Source organism: Panthera onca, chromosome D3 (assembly GCF_046562875.1).
Source record: "Panthera onca isolate mPanOnc1 chromosome D3, mPanOnc1 haplotype 2, whole genome shotgun sequence".
NCBI classification, from domain to species: Eukaryota; Metazoa; Chordata; class Mammalia; order Carnivora; family Felidae; genus Panthera; species Panthera onca.
The window spans coordinates 18,937,030-18,954,927 of record NC_138350.1 but is presented as its reverse complement, the minus strand read 5'-3'; the positions used below and the strand labels follow the sequence as shown (position 1 = coordinate 18,954,927).

At 48.8% G+C, this 17,898-nt stretch overlaps 2 protein-coding genes and 2 gene segments (V, D, J or C); 3 read left to right on the top strand and 1 right to left on the bottom strand.

Moving 5' to 3' along the window:
- LOC144613894 (immunoglobulin lambda-1 light chain-like) overlaps positions 1–17,898 on the top strand; it is a 429,142-nt gene that overhangs the window by 142,949 nt on the left and 268,295 nt on the right.
- The window catches only part of LOC132675490 (immunoglobulin lambda-1 light chain-like), a 500,428-nt gene that overhangs the window by 222,774 nt on the left and 259,756 nt on the right, over positions 1–17,898 (top strand). The gene's annotated exons all lie outside the window — the stretch shown is intronic.
- The window catches only part of LOC132675035 (Ig lambda-1 chain V regions MOPC 104E/RPC20/J558/S104-like), a 333,884-nt gene that overhangs the window by 66,010 nt on the left and 249,976 nt on the right, over positions 1–17,898 (top strand).
- On the bottom strand, positions 5,769–17,692 carry PRAME (PRAME nuclear receptor transcriptional regulator). Of its 6 annotated transcripts, none has more exons than XM_078435652.1 (9): positions 17,602–17,692; positions 16,855–16,903; positions 16,090–16,220; positions 13,986–14,038; positions 10,334–10,420; positions 9,282–9,357; positions 8,762–9,081; positions 7,739–8,347; positions 5,769–6,657 (listed from the first exon to the last, which is right to left on the bottom strand). In XM_078435652.1, exons 6-9 carry the CDS (start codon positions 9,318–9,320, stop codon positions 6,081–6,083), a joined length of 1,545 nt encoding a protein of 514 aa, XP_078291778.1. In that variant the 5' UTR covers positions 9,321–9,357; positions 10,334–10,420; positions 13,986–14,038; positions 16,090–16,220; positions 16,855–16,903; positions 17,602–17,692; the 3' UTR covers positions 5,769–6,080. The 6 variants fall into 6 exon arrangements, with proteins under 6 accessions (XP_078291778.1, XP_078291779.1, XP_078291777.1 ...); XM_078435653.1 differs by having other exon boundaries at positions 16,090–16,199; XM_078435651.2 differs by having other exon boundaries at positions 16,855–17,075; positions 17,602–17,690.

Here is a 17,898-nt window from a genome sequence, read left to right as displayed (position 1 = left end):
GTGCATTGATTTTGTATTCTGCAAATTTGCTGAATTCATGGGTCAGTTCTAGCAGGGTTTTTTTGGTGTAATCTTTTGGATTTTCCATATAGAGTATCATGTCATCTGTGAAAAGTGAAAGTTTAACTTCCTCCTTGCTGATTTGGATGCATTTTATTTCTTCGTGTTGTCTGATTGCTGAGGCTAGGACTTCCAATACTATGTTGAATAACAGTGGTGAGAGTGGACATCCCTGTAGTGCTCCTGACATTATGGGGAAAGCTCTCAGTTTTTCCCCATGCAGGATGATATTAGCAGTGGGTCTTTTGTATATGGCTTTTATGATCTTGAGGTATGATCCTTCTATCCCTACCTTCTTGAGGGTTTTATCAAGAGAGGATGCTATATTTTGTCAAATGCTTTTTTGGCATCTATTGAGAGGAACATGTGGTTCTTGTCCTTTCTTTTATCAACGTGATGTATCACATTGATTGATTGATTTGTGGATATTGAACCAGCCCTTCATCCCAGGTATAAATCCCACTTGATTGTGGTGAATAATTCTTTTAATGTATTGTTGGATCCAGTTGGTTAGTACCTTGTTAAGAATTTTTGCATTCATGTTCATCAGGAAAATTGGTCTGTACTTCTCCTTTTTAGTGGATTTTTGTCTGGTTTTGGAATCAAAGTAATGCTGGCCTCATAGTGTACCCTCATGAGAGATCCTGAGACAGAAACACCTATCTAAGCCACAGCAAGTGTGAAGTAAGAAATATTTATAGTTGTTTTAAGCTACTAAGTTCTGGGATACTGTGTTTTGTAGCAATAGATAACTAAAGAGCTGCACTTGTTATGTTTGGTATGCAATTATTGTTTTCACTACCACATCATTACCATTACCATTACCACCACATCAGTGCCTTGTGATAGAAACAAAATTCTGTCTATTGAACTGTTTCTCCCCCTGCTGAATTAAGCTGGCTTGATGTAAGGGTGAAAGTGCCCATTAGTATTTTTGAAATGACTTGAATCATTTCAGCACACATCATGTATTAGTTTGCCAGGGCTGCTATAACAAAATATCACAGATTAGATCAATTATATAACAGAAAATTATTTTTGCACAGTTCTGGATTTAGAAGTCCATGGTCAAGGTGGACCAGCAGGGTTGGTTTGTCCTGAGGCCCCTCTCGTTGGCTTGCAGATGACTGCCTTCTTACTATGTCCACATGTGGTCTTTCCTCTGAGGGTGTCTGTGCCCTAATCTTTTCTTCTTATAAACACATCAGTCATGTTGGATTAGGGCCCACCCATATGACATCATTTTATGTCCAAATGTAGTTACACTCAGAAGTACTAGGGGTTAGGACTTCAACATACAAATTTTGAGGGAACACAATTGAGCCCATTGCATATTTCATATAGAATATTCAACTTGCAAAACTCAGCAATGTAATTTATATTATAGACTGGCCTAATTTTTTCACTTAAGTGACTAACCATTTATCATGATTAACCAAGTTTTCTCAAGCAGCCTGAAGTGCAGGGTGCCTGGGTGGTCCAGTCTGTTAAGAGTCTGACTCTTACTTTCAGCTCAGGTCATGATCTCATGGTTCGTAGGTTTGAGCACCACGTCAGTCTCTGCTAGGGAATCTCTCCTCTCTCTCTGCCCCTCTCCTCGCTTGTACTCTCTCTCTCTCTCTGTCTCAAAATAAATACATAAACTAAGAAAGAAAGGAAAGAAAGGAAGGGAGGAAGGAAGGAGAGAAACAGTTATTTTTATCAGTGAAATGGGTTTATTTGGGAATAGCAGAGAATTGCAATCCAGGACAAGGATGCTGTGGCGAAATGATAGGCAAGTCCGGAGAACAAAGCAGAGGAATATTCTTATATAGAGGAAATGTGGGGTGGGTGCTGGGAAGGGTTTTTATAAACAAAAAGTCCATTGGAGTAAACTAGGAGTTAAAAGTATAGTGACTTTTCATTGTCTGAGTTGGGACTGTCTCCCATTGGCTGGGCTGTTTCAGGGGAGGGAGGGGATGGGGAAGGGCGGGGAGGAGAACATCTTCCTTCCTCCTGCTGCTGGTAGTAAAGCATCCTCTTCTTCCTGTTGGGACTAGAAGGTAGGTCTCTTCCTGTTGAGTCTGCGGCATGCAATGGGCTCCAAGAAATGCTAGGCATGAGAGGTCCCCTTTCTGGGGGACCTCTCATTTAGTGAAGTGTCTCTTTATTAATTTTCAAAATGTCAAATAGCCTGTGGACTAGAAGAAAGCTGTACAGGTGCTCACCAGGGCCATGAGTGAATAGGGCCTGCAGAGGTTTGACAGACACCAGGATCGATCAGGCATATGTGCATCTCATTTGAAACCTACTCTGGCACGTTTAGGATCCACGCAGTGCTGATGGCCTATATTTCCATAGTCTGCAGTTGCCCATGACACAGACTCAGGGACTCGTGTCCCTGCTCTTTCTAGAGATTGGAAGATCTATTGAAGAAAATATTGGAGAAAGTTCTGTGAGCAATGGCTTTGTGCTCCAGCCCTCTGAGGCCCCGCCTTGTCATCTTATATTAAATTCTGCTTATCCAAATACCAGGTCACCTCTCCTTGTTCTTCTACTCTTTCTAAATTAATCTCTCCAACTCTTAAATGTCTGGACCAACATCCTCCTGTGAGAACCTCAGGTTTGTCTCCTCTTCATGCTGAAGTTCTCTCTCGGGAGTAGCAAATGAATCTCAAACCAGAATTCAGCTCAGCCTGAGGGGCCTTCCATTGCTTAGCTGATTCCTTTTTTAAGTTTCATGGCCCCAGATCACCAGTAAAATATGAGATTGGTCAGGTGATGAAAATATGCTTTTCACAATGATTTCATGTCGGTGGCAGAGTCTGGGCTATTTCTCTCTCTTTCTAATTGTATGGCCACTGCATCCTTACCCTTATTAGTAGTAGAACCAATGATCTGGATCCCTAATACTCTTCTGGATTGTGGGTCAAGTCAACATTTCTTGCTGGCCTTAGAAAATAGCTCTTTTCCCCAACTCTGTCTCTGAGAATTATTAGACACTTTCATTCTGCCTAGGCCTTGGGTCGTCTTTCAGTATCTTTTCGGCCTCTCGATGATTTCCCAGGCTTGCTATATGAGATTGTGCTCTGATTCTTTTCTGTCCACATTCTTCCCATTCATGCTCTTATTCCCCAGCTGCCCTAAATCTAATCTACCTTCTGTGCACAGCAGACAGCTCCGAGGTGAATTAATACCCAAGAACCTTCTGTGTGCACCATACTCCCACTGCTTGCTTTCTAATGACCTGGAGACTCCTCTGTCCCCCGATGGGGCCTCCATCTATGTGGGCCCCCTGCCACCAACAGTCACTACCTCCCCGTACAGCTCGTATGGCCATCCTTACCAATGAGGACTCTCTCCAGATAAACCCAACTTTTAAAAACCTCTTTGCCTTGGTACTATGCTCTTTGAATATTTTTATGGCAAAGTCTAAATTCTGAGTAAATAATCCTGCCAGATTTATCTCTCAGATGAGGTGTCCAAGCCAAACAGAGTCCTGACTGTAGGGCACCCTGCTTTAAAAGCAAGATGCAGGGGCACCTGGGTGGCTCAGTCGGTTGAGCGTCCGACTTCGGCTCAGGTCATGATCTCACAGCTCGTGAGTTCAAGCCCCGTGTCGGGCTCTGTGCTGACAGCTCAGAGCCTGGAGCCTGCTTCTGCTTCTGTGTCTCCCTCTCTCTCTGCCCCTAACCCACTCACATTCTGTCTCTCTCTCAAAAATAAACATTAAAAAAATTTTTTAAATAAATAAATAAAATAAAAGCAAGATGCAGTGGGTACCTGGGTGGCTCAGTAGGTTAAGCAACTGACTCTTGATTTGGGTTCAGGTCTTGAGCTCACAGTTCTTAAGTTTGAGTCCTGCATCAGGCTCCGTGCTGACAGTGCAGCACCTGCTCGGGATTCTCAATCTCTCTCTCTCTCTCTGCCCCTCCCCAGCTCGCTATCAAAATTTTAAAAAACAAAGAAAAGCAAGATGCAGTGTTGACTTTTTTCTTCCTTTACCGTGTTGGGCAGCTATAAATATCACTCTCCTGCACGGGGCTATCCATGAACAGGGCACTTCTATGAGTGCTTTGCATTAAGTTAGCCCCATAGGTAAATCTCACCAGGCTGCTATGGAGTATTACTGTCTCTGTTTTATGGTTGAGGAACCCAATGCTGAGGTCACGTGATGCTCTGCTTTTTGCTCTTCCTCTAAGACAGTCTATTTTGTATGCTTTTTCTCAAATTCAAAGCTGCTGGTTCCCATTCTGGAGAATAGTTCCTGTAATTACAGGGTCCATGTCAGGGACGCTGAAACAGGGTGCACGTCAGGAAAAGGTGAGGCCTTTTATCGACCCCCCCTTTTTTTGAACATACTGTTATACGGGTTTCTGCATTTTCTATTCTTTCAGAAATGGCAAAGTGTGTCCCATAAGCTGATGGGCCCATTTCTGGTTCTTTCTTACAGGGTGTAGGGTAGGAGGATGGAAGGCAGAACAGGGTAACTGCTACAGGAGGAGAATGGAGAAGGGCCAGTTGTGTGTGTGGCAAAATAAGAAGTTGCTGATGCCTAGCAAAGACAGCAGTGCGTGCACACACACACACACACAGAGTGCTAGCACTGAATGAGAGGCACTGGAATAGAGCAGAGAGTACTTCCTCACACTCAACGAAACGTTCAGATGGAGCCCTGCCCCGGGCCTTAGTGTGTGGCCTCCCAAAATATTTTGCCCATGCAGTGAGGGAGATGAGGAAGCCTAGGGCCAGGACGCAGGGGTGTAGGACAGGGAGCCTTCTTGCTCACTGGAGAGCCAATTGCCCATTGAGCATGGGGTCTGACCCCACAGTAGGACATCTTCTTTTCATTTGGATGGTTCATCTCACAGGGTGGCCCTGCACACCCCCAATTCCAAAGTCAGACATATACCAGCTTCCACCAAAGTGCACCCCAGGGCTTGGTAAGGGTTTACTCACTCTTGGAACCCAAATCCACAGCATCTTCCTTGGTCAGGGTTGGCTTACCACCTTGATGGGGAGGAAGGCAGATTTTCTGGGGAGGTGGTCAATCTTGCATTGACATCACCTAGCCCCACAAACACAGGTCATATTTTTAATGTGGGAAACAAATATTAAACCAATGTCATAGGTCTACATGATCTTATTTTGCTAAAAGGAATTTAGATGCTTTTACTGACCACAGTTAGTTGAATTCTATAAAGGGTTGGCCCTGTTTGGAAGACAGTCATGGGCTGGTGAGGCCCAAAGGCTCTGACTCATCTTCAGGGTGATGACCCCTCTAGTACTGGGGACCTGACTTGTGCACAGTGAAGCCGTATCTTGGTGCATCCAAAGGCCAGGGGTGGAGACTATGGATCCACTGGATCCACTGGTGAGGAGTGCTTGAGTACAGAGCCTTGGCAGAGTGAGCAGTGGGAGCCTCCGAAAAGCACTTTTCCTCTAGTGCACTACTGGCCACTTAGTATGTTCCGGGCCCTGAGGATGCACCGTGTGTGTGTTGACCAATTAAATAGCCACGGAAGTAAGTGAGAAGGTAACAGATGCACCAGACACAAGAGCCAAATGAAGGAATGACAAATGGTGCCGTGAACTCCTGGGGCCGAACCTCACCCAGTTTAGCGTTTGTGCATCACAGATGCCGTACCTTCTTGTTTAATCAGTAACTGCAGATTCCCGAGGCTTAAACTGCAGAATAAGCTTAACGTAGCACAGAGGACACCAGATGGTTGACATTGAGGCTCTTTATTTCTGACCACTGCTTTACAACCATCCATTCAGGGATAACTCCCACATCTACCTCCCAAACTCGAATCTCCCTCTAGAAATTCAGATTCATACTTCTAATGCTCTAAATGCGTCTCCCCGAAGATCCCATTAACTCCCAGGTCAACATCCCCCCCTCCCCGATCACCTTTCCTTTAGCTGCTCACATTGGGCAGGTGTCTCAAACTGTGGCTTCTGTGTTCCGTCAAGAAACACTTACACCTGGGCTTCAGCATCCAAGTGCCCAGAACGAGGCCTAGGATACACGCATCCAGCTACACAGGCATGTAACAGGGGCAGAGAATGGGCTCCGGGTCATAGAAGGTCCTATCGCCACAATGAGGACAGGGGTTGGCACTGAACCAGACCATGCCAGGCCGCCCCAGCTCCTGCAGCATCTGCTTCAGCCTGGCATGCAGGTGGGCAAGCCTGCCCAGGTGGAGGGTGCCACGGACATCCTCGTAACTCTCCAGGGGGGCGGGATACAGCACGTGACTCAGCTTGCTCAGCCCGACGGTGTGGTGAAGCAGGTCCTCCAGGACAGCCATGGAGATGGGGTTTCCACAGAAACTGAAAGTCATGAGCTGCGAGCAGTGGCTCAGGGCAGGCAGGATGGCACTGAACTGGGAGTCCATGATCCCACACTCATCTAAGTCCAGGTCCTGGAGGGTGGCAGAGGCTCTCTCTATCAGAACTTGGAGGGGCCCGGCACTCATACAGGTCAGGCTGACCCCACTGAGACCCAGGTCCTTCAGCTGACTGACGTTCAGGTGCTGGGACAGATGCGTCAAGTCTGATTCCGAAAGCAGGCAGTTAGTTATTGACAGGGTCTCCAAGGGGGTCTTCAGGCAGCTGGGAAGAGACAGAGCAGTTAGTTCTAGAGGATGGAGGTGGCAGGCGGAGGGACGTGGGGATGACCCAGGCCTCGAGGGAAGAGAGGCCCACTCCACCAAAACCCAATACGTCACAGATGATGGTCAAGCCCCAGGATGCCGAGTGCGGAAAAAAGGCACTCAAGTCAATCCATATTTCAGTGGAGTCCTTTCTCCATCACTTATGTGCTGGGTGACTTGGTCAAAGTGAACGAAACCTCAAACATCCCCTCTGCTGGCAAGTGGAGCACAGCACGCCCTTCAGAGGTGTTGTAAGCACAGATCAATGGAGCAACAAGAGGCACTCAAAAAGGAAGCCCGGCCCCGTGTCTCAAGGAAGGGAACCACTGAAATCTAGTACTGGGCCACAGGACTAGAAATGCTTTCAACTCAGGCTTCCTTCTGGCCGCTGCTCAGACCCGTCGCTGGGACCCGTTTGCATGAGGCCAATGGGAAATGGGCGTGAAGGGCTAACGTGGGCAAGGTCTGGCAGCACGCAGCCCGAAGGATCTGACTTGACACCGTTCCGCATTTCTGCTCCCTCCCACTCGTGCCCAGAATCAGGCATCTCCTCTGGACGTGGAACCCAGAGCAACCCTTTACTGCCAGGGATGGGAGGCAGGTTTGGAGGGAGAGGCTCACGTTGTCAAAGCTGCCGAGCACAGAGCTTGCGATCTGAAACCTCACGTCAGGATACGCTTTCCCTTCATCAACTCCCTCAGGTTTAGTTATTTTTTTTTGTTAGTTTTGACCATCATCATTCAGGCATCGTTTTCTCAGGAAGAATTCTCAAAGGCACACTCACCTGCCCCCAACCCCCCATATACAGACTCCTAGTGAGGAGTCCCTTCGAGGAGTGTGTATTCTAGTTCATACCCCCAACCTTCATCTGGGAGGTTATGTGACAACACGCATGGGGACATCATGGCCGTGTGTGGACCTTCAGTGACTCCTGCCCTCCGGCAATGTCAAACGGCAGGCATGCGGCAGACGCCCCTTACTGTTTACTGGAATGAAAAAGGGCTTGTGCCCGTCTGCCAAGAAACCTCACCATCCCTCACCTGAGCACTTGGTCCAGGCGGTCCTTAAGGAAGGAGATAGAGTCCAAATAGAGCTCCTCAAGGTAGTGCAGCCTGAGGAACTGAGAGGTGAACTGGCTGACACACTGTTCCTCCTTCGTGGGGGTGGAGTGGGCAGACATGTGAATGTGGGAGAGGAGGAGCCTACGCAGATTGCCCATCTGACCCAGGTGAGGAGCAAACTTCCCCAGGGTGGACAGTTTCCAGGTACAATTCACTTCCAAATCCTGGATAGAGTCCAGCTGCACCATTTTCAGGATCTTCTTGATGTTCTGCATCGGCATGGCGAAAATCTTCAGCTTCTTACAGCACAGGTGCAGCAGACCTTTGCCCTGCTTGACTTTCCGGATGAGGTAGGCGAGAGACTCATCAGGGGTGCCTTCTTTGAGGCAAAGATCGATAAGCACCTCCACAGGAGCCAAGGTCTGCTTGGGCCCTGGCCTGCAACTATCTACTTTTCGCCTCTTCTTCACGGGCTGGGCCACCTCTGGCTCCAACAGGGAGTATATACTGGCCCTGGTCCCAGACCACACGGTCCAGAAGTCCTGATGAGCATTCTTCCGTAAATCCAGTACCTGAAGTTTCCACCTCCTGCAGGGAAGATGGGAGACAGACCGAGAAGCTTTCAGATCAACAGGGAATACGACCATGAGTCTCAGAATCTAGGCGAGGCCCAGACATCTGGCCTGTACTTTTAGTCCAAACTCTGTATGTCGGTGTCTCCTTGGGCTACTGAGATCCTTCCCGCTCCCCACTTGTAGCACCTTTAAGTGCCATGAAGAAGGGTCAGGCACATGCTTCTTTGGTCACCTCTGCATCTCAATCAGCTCTATATATGCACAGCCTGTTCCAAGAGTGACCCCAGCGATGGCCCCAAGACAGCTCTGAGCTTCCTCACCGGCACCAGCAGAAGCCTCTGGCCTACCCTGTGGCCCTGTACTCTCCCTGACCCCAAGCAAGAGCTGGGACCCCGAGGGCCCTCTCAAGCTACGGGATCACCCTCACCTGGGCCGAGGCTCCTGGGCAAGCAGGACGTCGAGTCCATCCAGTGCAGCTTGAAAGATCTCCTGGTGAGGCTGCTGCTCCTTCATCAGGGCCCCCAGAGGAAGGCAGGCAAAGGGCCAGGCCTGCACCATTGCCTTCAGGGTCTCACTGTACCTCCCAGCGAAGGCCGCTGTGAACAGCGGTGGGAAGAGCTCCATGGGCAGCACCTCCAGAGCAGCGATGGCCAAGGCCTGGTCCTTCAGCAGGCTCTGACCTGCCAGATCCACGAGTCTGGGTGGGGCCGGGAGGCTCATCCTGATGAATCTGCTCCGAAAAGAATCCTGGCGAAACATCCAGGGAACAAGGCTAATAAGTATGAGCAACCCCATTATCCCTCCAGCCTTGAGAGAAATGAATTCAAAGCCAAAATCACTGTTCTGACAATAGTTGGGGAGTCCTCAGTTTACCCCAGTTCCATTCTCTGCTAGGTGGCCGCAAACCCACAGTTCTGCCTGTGCGGGAGCCAGAATGAGCATCTTACCAGGCCCTGGTGGGAGAACAAGATAACCACTGGCCCCATCCTTTTTTGAGAAAAGTTGATGATTATAACCTGAGGACTGAAAGTACAGAGGAACAAGGAATGCCACGTGGCCCAGCATAACCCCCTCCTCAGCTCTAACAATCAACCCAGATGGGAAAGATTAAAGAACGTCCGTACAATAAGTACCATTACGTCATTTAAAAAATTTTCAACTGTAAAAGTGGCATAATGTTCTAAAGCATGTGGTAGTTGGAGATAAAAAAAATACACTATTCCCCAAATGATTTTATTATGTCTCTCCTACAAATAAGAAAATTACCATTTTGTTTAGAGAAACATTTTGTTTACAGCTCATATTCAGAACAAAGCCTCCACTTTTAAAAATACTCTATGGAGTATTTTTTTTTCCTACGGAATATTTTTCAAGCTTTTAGTTTATTTTTCTAAAAAAAAAGCTCTAACTAGTAAAATCACAAAACAATAAATTTTATGAACTATAATTCCCAAACACAAACTAAATGTTTAAAATTTAAAACATCATCAAAAAAGTCCAACTAACTGGATGTCTTTCATTTCCCAAAAAAAAAAAAGCTATTTGATTAAGAAATATTGTAAATGTCTGTAAAATGGCCTAGACACCAAAGCAGAAATCAAAAGGTTTGAGATTAAGGCAAAACTGTATTCCGAGGCAAAAGCAAAGCCTACTTGTTCACACGACACGGCTGAGGGCAGTGCGATGGCAGTGTCCCAGCCTGCGGCTGCCGCCTCCCCACGATGGGGCATGGCGCAGGGGACCATCGGCTCGGACTTCAGGCGGCACTCTACTGCTCCAGACCTCTGGGTCTCTCGGCTGGCTCCTCAGATGCAATATTATAGGCCTTTCTGGCCTCACCCCCCTTTTCAAATTCTAGCTGACATTTCAATTTCCAACTGAAAGCACAATCTTATCACTGGCTCTCCATCCAGTTAATCCAGATTGGGTTTCTGACTTTCTCTATACAACTGACTGAATCATATGCCCCATGCATGAAAGAAAAAGAAAGAAAACCAACCTGGAGGTACACTTGGGGGAGTTTTGGCCACATCAGAAAAATCCAAATGTTCGAGTTAAGACAGCTTTATGCAGACAGTGGTGTTGTCTCAAAAGAAAAAAATAAATAAAATAAACTTCCAGAATATCACATAGGCACTTAAACTTTGTATTACCTAAAACCACAAACTGTGTGTCTATTCACAAAGGAACAGTGGTACAATTGAAGAATTGTTGGTTTTCCATATTTTGACGGTCAAGGCTTCCCTGAAGGAGTTCAGGTCAGAATTACAACCAGGGGTTGGCCAGAAGAAGGGAGGGGCTGGGTATTTGAACAGTACTGGCAACCAAACCGGGGACAGGACTAGTCCAATTCTGACAGCCACTGAGGGGTGAAGGCCGTGGGCTCTTTGGGGTCTGAGAGGCAGGGAGAGAAATAAGCGTGAGCTAAAACACACGTAGCCTTGTCATCAAGAAGCTGCCACCAGAAGACTTTCTCTTTAGGCTCAGGTATCCTCTTCCAGAACCTGACTTTTCAAAGGCCAATCAGGTCTAGGCATTTTACGGGGGCCTCGGCCCTAAATGTGATCTCCAAAGGCCCCTTCCCAGGTATATATTGACAACTGCTGTTTCCTCAATCCTAGGAAACAACTAATATAAATGCAACTTCAAAAAGCTCCTTCTGGCTCTGCCCCTAAGCTTCTTAGTTACTCCCATTCTGCTGGGAAAGCACCATTAGGAACAGGAAAACTTTCCCCCACTCTCCATATTAGGTTTCGTGCACAAATACCAACACCTTTCCCTACAAAATTTGAAGCTATATTTGACATTTAAGGATCTGCCAAATTTAGAGATGATTCCCATGCTGCGCTGGATCACACATTGGTGGTTTCAGAACACACAGAGTGAGAACATCTCCCCCCATAAAGAATTCTCCAGGCTATTCTTTACTCCTTGCATGGTGATGCCCAAACAATTCTTATATACTACTGGCAAGGAGACTGGGATTCTCTCCACGATGTTCTCCATTTTAGTATCTTCATGGAGACTGCTTTCTCCAAATTTCTATTACCCGTGTGCATAAAATAGGGTTAAACTGGAATGTGCTCTCTTGGCATTTTAGCCACTAGGCAATCACCGCTACCAATGAGCTGTGAGACTGAGATTGGCAACAAAGATAATCGTAAATGTCCCTGATTATTGAGCTGTCACTGGACACAGAAATGGTGCTCTGGAACATTTCATCCAGTACCCTCAATAACTGTTGCAGAAAATTTAAAGTTCGCTGTAATTTTATTTTTAGCCCAGTGAATCCGGGACTCAACTCTACACAGGGATTAGTTTGGTAGACACCCTCAGAGGAGGGGTCTGGATGGATCTGCCCCACCAAGTGATCAGACAATCTCAATGTTAGAGAGGCCTGATGACAGACTTCATCTGGACCTTGGGAAAATAGGAAAAATTGCAGAAGTCCAAGTTTGGAAAGTGTCTGTGGGATCCCAGTATCCAGATCCAAGGGGGCAGGAGTGACCATTGCCTTCAGATCTAACAATGTTTAGTATGAACCAAACACTCTTCCCTTGTGAAGCAAGGGACACTCCTCTGTTCACCTCCACATAGATAGAAGCCTGTTGGACCAGGGGACACGCTGTGCGGTTGGAGGCAGGGGCACCAAGAGCACATCTAGATAGACCGTCCTTCCTGCCCAGGATCAAGACTGGCTCCGGACAACTCCCAGGGCCAAGGCATGAATTTGAGGCATGTTCCTACTGCATCCTGGTCACCCGTTCTCATGGTCTTCATTTGCTACACAGGCCAGAGCAGCCCCTGGGCTCGTCAGGGTGGGTGCCCTGCCCCCACCCCTTCTAGTCAACAGAATTCCAACTAGGATCCCACAGCATCTACCTTATTGGAAGGTCTTTAGAATGCTTCTGTGCCAACTGGGCAAGCCCGCTCTGTGTCCCTGGCACGTGAGCCCACCTCTCTTAGAGCCTGGGGAGTGGCTACAATGCTGGGGAACACCTTTCCATTGGTATCAACAGAAATCAAGGCATTTCCCTCAATTCTACTGAGCACTATCTTGGAGGACATGACAAGCCACAAGGTGAAGAAAGAAAATAAGCCCAACTGCTTTTCTGGATGCAAGAGGCCCCAGCAATGCCAAAAGACACTTCCTGAGTTCCAGAGTAAGACCCCAACTCCACTGGTCTTCAGGGGTGCCAGGCTAATGAGAAGCTGGGAGCCCAGTCCTGATACAGGGGTCAGTCCCTCTCAGGCTTTCTTGAGGACGCCCTCGGGTAGACAAGATTCCACATGGTATCCAGTACGTCTTCAACATTTTCCCCTGGAGTCACACCTCTTACTACCCTGAAATATTTTGCCCTCTGTGTCTTTAAAAATTAAAGGTCTCTCTCTTGGCCCTCCCTGCCCCTTCCTGTATTCAACAAATCCGGTGACATCTAGACCTAAACACGGGATTGTTCCTTTCTTCCTTGCCAGTGAGGACCTGTCCAACGTCCAGGTCACTCTGGATCTAGCCAGTTAATTCTAAGGAAGTGTTTCTGGAGGCACAGTGGGGGAGGACTCATTCCAGACTGGTGGCAGGAGAAGGGACTAAAAAGGAAAAGGCCAAGAGCATCCCATGTGGGGCCCAGAATGGAGGGAGAGGAGGAAATGACAGCATAACAGGAGGCCAGGTCTTCTGGCTCCCACAGAGCTGTGTCCCTTAAAGGGTGGAGACATGTCTGAGACTACCTAGAGACACTGTGCGCCTGAGTAAGGTGCCAGTGGCTGTGTGTGTGTGTGTATGTGTGTGAATGTGCACGCCTGCATGTCACTGCAGACCAAGGGCACAGAATCAGACAAATGGAGAGTATGGGGAGAGGGAGAGAAAGTGGCAAGCCAATTCCTGCATGCAAAGGTGACAGATTTAGAGGGAAGGTGAGGGCCCCAGCCTCGGCATTCAGCCCTTGGGCTGCTCCTTGGGATTTTGCTCTTCAGCCTCCTTACCTATCACAGCTCAACTGACTGAGATTTGTGCTTTGCGGGGGGCAGGGGGACAGCGAGAGAAAGAGGGAGAGAGAATGGGGTCTGGAACTGTGTCCCTGTCACCAAATTGACCCTCAAATCTTTATTTACTTTTCATTTTTATTAAAAATTTTTGTTAATGTTTTATTTATTTTTGAGAGAGAGAGAGAGGGCGCAAGCAGGGAAGGGTCAGAGAGAGAGGGAGACACAGAATCCGAAGACAGGCTCCAGGCTCTGAGCTGCCGGCACAGAGCCTGACGCGGGGCTTGAACTCACAAGCCGTGACATCATGACCTGAGCTGAAGTTGGGACGCTCAACCGACTGAGCTACCCAGGCGCCCCATGACCCTCAAATCTTGGACTCCAAGCCATAAGAAGGTCATGGTAGCTCACAGTAAAGCCAGATGCATCAGGCTATCAGGCACTTTCCACTGGAATTTGTTCCACTGGACAGGAAGCAATGATCCTCGGGGTTCCAGGGACACTGGCCTCACACTTGGTGGGAAAAATCCCCTATGCCGTAAGTTGAGGGCTGACAGGAGGCACTGGAGCATGTTCACAGGGATGTCTCTGGACCAGCTGGCCCCTTGCCCCATACCCAGACACATGCTCTCTTCTCAATCCGTGATTTACTCAAAAACACTTACTGAGGGTCATGCATCTTGCATTCTATTGAGTAAGCAAATGAAAAAGCAGCAAGCTGAAAAATAAGTTAATCACAGGTTGACTTTGCTTTGTGTGGTAGAACAGGGTCATAAAAGTGACCATGCAAGATGAAACTATGCAAAGCCACCTTAACAATTCACAGGCAAAGTTATGGCTTTTCTGTGGCAATTTAAAAATTATTTTTTGCTAACCCATTAAGAATTCCCTTCCTATCAGTTACAAGTATGTTAAGAAATGAATAAAATAGTAAAACTACTGTTTATTTAGTATACTGATTTTAAACACTAAAAATTAAATCCCTTCTCTGTAAAAAAAAAAAGTATCAAAAGTGGTTTTAACATTGCTTATGGTTCTTCTCCTATAACTTTTGGTACAGAGTGAGCATCTTTTCTGTGCCCTGGCAAACTATCATGCTGCCTTCTAAGTTTGGGGAGGCTTCCGATAGCTTATCCTTCATGTTTTCAACGCCATGACATATTTTTGAGAGAATTCCTTTCGTGTGAAGGTTTTTGCCAGGATCAGTTCCCCCGGGGTATCTTCAACCCTTTGTCATAGCTGTAATCTCCCTTTACACTTCTGCGGGAGATGGGCACTGTGCGCTTGAAGCTGGATTCTCAATCACAACGATGAGTAAAAAGAATTCCTCGTGTTTGGTAGAACTTAGGAAGTTACCAAAGCAGTTCACTTTTCTAGCCTCTACTTTCTCAAGACATAAAATGTCGGGATGCTTAGGCGGCTCAGTGGGTTAAGCATCTCTTTCTTTCAGCTCAGGTCATGATCTCACGGTTGGGAGATCGAGCCTTGTATGTCGGGCTCTGTGCTGAGCATGGAGAAGTCACCTGAGAATGGGAACATACCACTCATGGGGTCAGCAGGTCTGTACCAGCTGAGTCTGTGGGCCCTGTCAGGCATCCAGAAGGACGGGTTGGGGAGGGGTGCAATATTCCCAGGAAGAAATCTGCAAAGGCCTGAGCTCACTGTCTAGAGGCACCTCTGCTCAGCAGCTCTGTCTCTCTGGTTGAGTCAGGCTCAGAACAACTCCTGCGAGAACCCGTCTCCCCTGCACACCCTCGGCAGGAGCAAGTAAGAGAATTCACTGATGGGGTGTCACCCACAGGATCTGAGGTACAGAGGCACATGCAGGTCCCTGCCACATGTGAAGCAGGGGATAAGAAGGGGGGCCCAGGGCGGCGCTGGCGCCACAGGAAGTAGACCTCTGCGACATCTCCACCGTGGCCTGGGTTCTGCTCTGCTCATCTTCCTGGCACTCTACACAGGTGAGGGACACTAAGGAGGGGAGACATTCTGGTCGCCTGGGGCTGACCCCTCTCTCCCCCTCTGCCCCATTCTCCTCTGGAATCATGGCTTTCACCTTGACCTCTCCTCTTTGCAGGTCCTCCTCCTCTCAGGGTCCTGGTCCCAGCGTGTTCTGACACAGACACTCTTAGTATCTGTGGCTCTGGGACGGAAGGTCATCATTTCCTGCTCTGGAGGCCACGGTAACTCTGGGCTTATAAGCCAGGCGTCTTGCTATCAAGGATGCCTATGTGCTGCCTGACACAATGCATGAGGTTGTCCGGGGCCTCCGTCCCTTCTCCAGTTTCAAGTCAGACCATAGGCCTCCCTGATCTTGGGATTTGTCTGGAGCACTAATTGGGCACTATTATTGTTCTCTTTCAAGGAGTGTCCCTTTACCCCCAGTGGCCCAAGCCCACAGGGCAGTGAGACCAAAACTTCCCTGGGCTCACCCACTCCGTCCCTGCTTGACACCAAACAGGAGTCAAGTCTCTAGGGTCTGATGCCAGCCCTGCTCCTGCCCCCAAGCAGAGGTTGTGAACATTACCGTGGCTTTGGGAATGAAGCCCCCAGCACAAGACAGTTCCTTCTAATAAGAAAGCAACAGGACAAATGCTCCACTGGGGAAATGACTGGAAAAAAAATAAAAGCTCCTTCTGCATCTTCCTCCCCTCTTGAGCAGCCTCCAGATGGAGCAGACTCCATCCAGCTCCTCCAAGATAAGAACAGAGGGAACAACAGGGCTTTTCCAGACACCTAAGATGGTTGGGGGGGGGGGGGGCAGCTTACCTGAAGACGTCTTCTGTCCACTGTGGTCTGGCTCAGACCGGCCTCAAGGTCCTCCAATACTTGGTGGCCCTGGTCTCCTAACGTCTCAGTCACCTGTTATCTACCCAAGTCTGAGAGCAAGAACCAAAACGCTCGAGAAACAAAGAGGTTGTGTGTTAACACGTGTATTGAGCAAGCCACGGGTCCCTATGAAAATCTCAGCGAACACTGCTGAAGAAATTGAATACTTGAGACCCGGTCCTGCCCAATGCGGGGGGGGGGGGGGGGGGGGGGGCGGGGGCGCCCTCTAATCTCCAAATCCGACTACCAATTTCTCATGAGCTGAACCAGAGAACAATCTGGAGTGGCAGACCCTGTGGTCAGTCAAAAGCAACCCTTCCCGCGAAGACACAGACCACGTTTCTGCCCCTTCTTCTGTCCCCCCATACCGTGGCACTTCCAGAGGGGCCAGATTCCTAGAAAAGCCACCCCATTTCAAGTGCATACCCATCCATCTAATGAGATCAAACAATAAACGCAGACGCCCGAGTTCGATGAATTATTACGTTTGAGACTCATAACCACGGCCACTTTTACGAAGCAGGTGGCGTACGTGGCCTGACCTGAGCCAGAGCATGTTGTTCGGTCTTCACTCCAACCCTCCGTTTTGATAATTCACTTTTCAGATAAAAAATAGGGGCGAGAGTTGGGGGAGGGGGGGTGCTAACCAGCGATTAGTCCAAGGTCACCCTAAGAGAAAGCGGAGGATCCGGGGCTTGAACTTACGTTTTCTGCAGACCGCGCACTGGGCCACGAGGTCTCCTGCGCACAGACGCTGGAGGGAAAGGACGCGCAATGACTCAGCAAGCTGCACTGAGCTCAGCCTCCGCAAACAGCCTTATCTGACCAATCCCGGTTTCTCTTTCCTTCCAGGGCAAAATCTCACGAGATCTTAGGATCACGAGTGGGGTCGTCCAGGGAGTCCAGAAGGGGTTTATTTTAATGAGCTAGAGAGGATGCAAGATGGGGAGGGGTGGTGCCTGTGGCCACGCCCACTTGGCTGCGAGGTGGGAGAGTGGGGGGCACGAGAGTCGCGGTGGGGGATGAGAGATGGGGACGATTAGGGTGGGTTCCACGGGGTACGGAGGGTCGGATGCGGTAAAGGAAGTGGGGGATGGGGCTGGAGTGGGATGAAGGAGGCCTTTGGGACGGAGGAGAGGATCGAGGCCTGGAACTCCCCACCCCCCCCCCACCCCGGAGCGGGATGTGGGGTGCCGGGGCCCTGAGCGAGGCTTCTCGCCCCACTCCCACCTCCTTGTCTAGAAAAGATGTTTTTGCCTTTGGCCAGGCCAATGCCTCCTACTCCATGGACTTTACCGTTTATGTAACCCCTGCGGCAGAGGAGACCCCAGCTGGGGTTTGATTAGATCGTCCTCTCTCTGGGGTGTGCTTTCTTCAGTCTCCCTCCCGCCCCCCGAATTTGGTTTTCCAGAGCTTTTTCAGAAGCCAGATTCTTGGGTTTGCACTACTTACCTCCCCCCAGTCCTTGGATGATCTCAGCTTTCACTACTCCTAAATGCAGGCTTCCTCTCTTTCAGCAACAAATAACTTTTGATAAAGTCAGGACTAGACCAGAAGGCTGAAAATGTGGGAGGGCGGTCGTGAGAAGCGGGGAGGTCAAGGCTGCCAAGGAGGGATGGATAGGCACCGCCCGGTACCGGTGGTCTTGTGGTCGGCGTCTCTCAGCGCTGTGGCCCCTTCACCCTTGGGATTCTGCGTCAGGGGCCACCAGGGGGCACTGGGGATCTGGCAGCCCGAATGGTTCCAAGA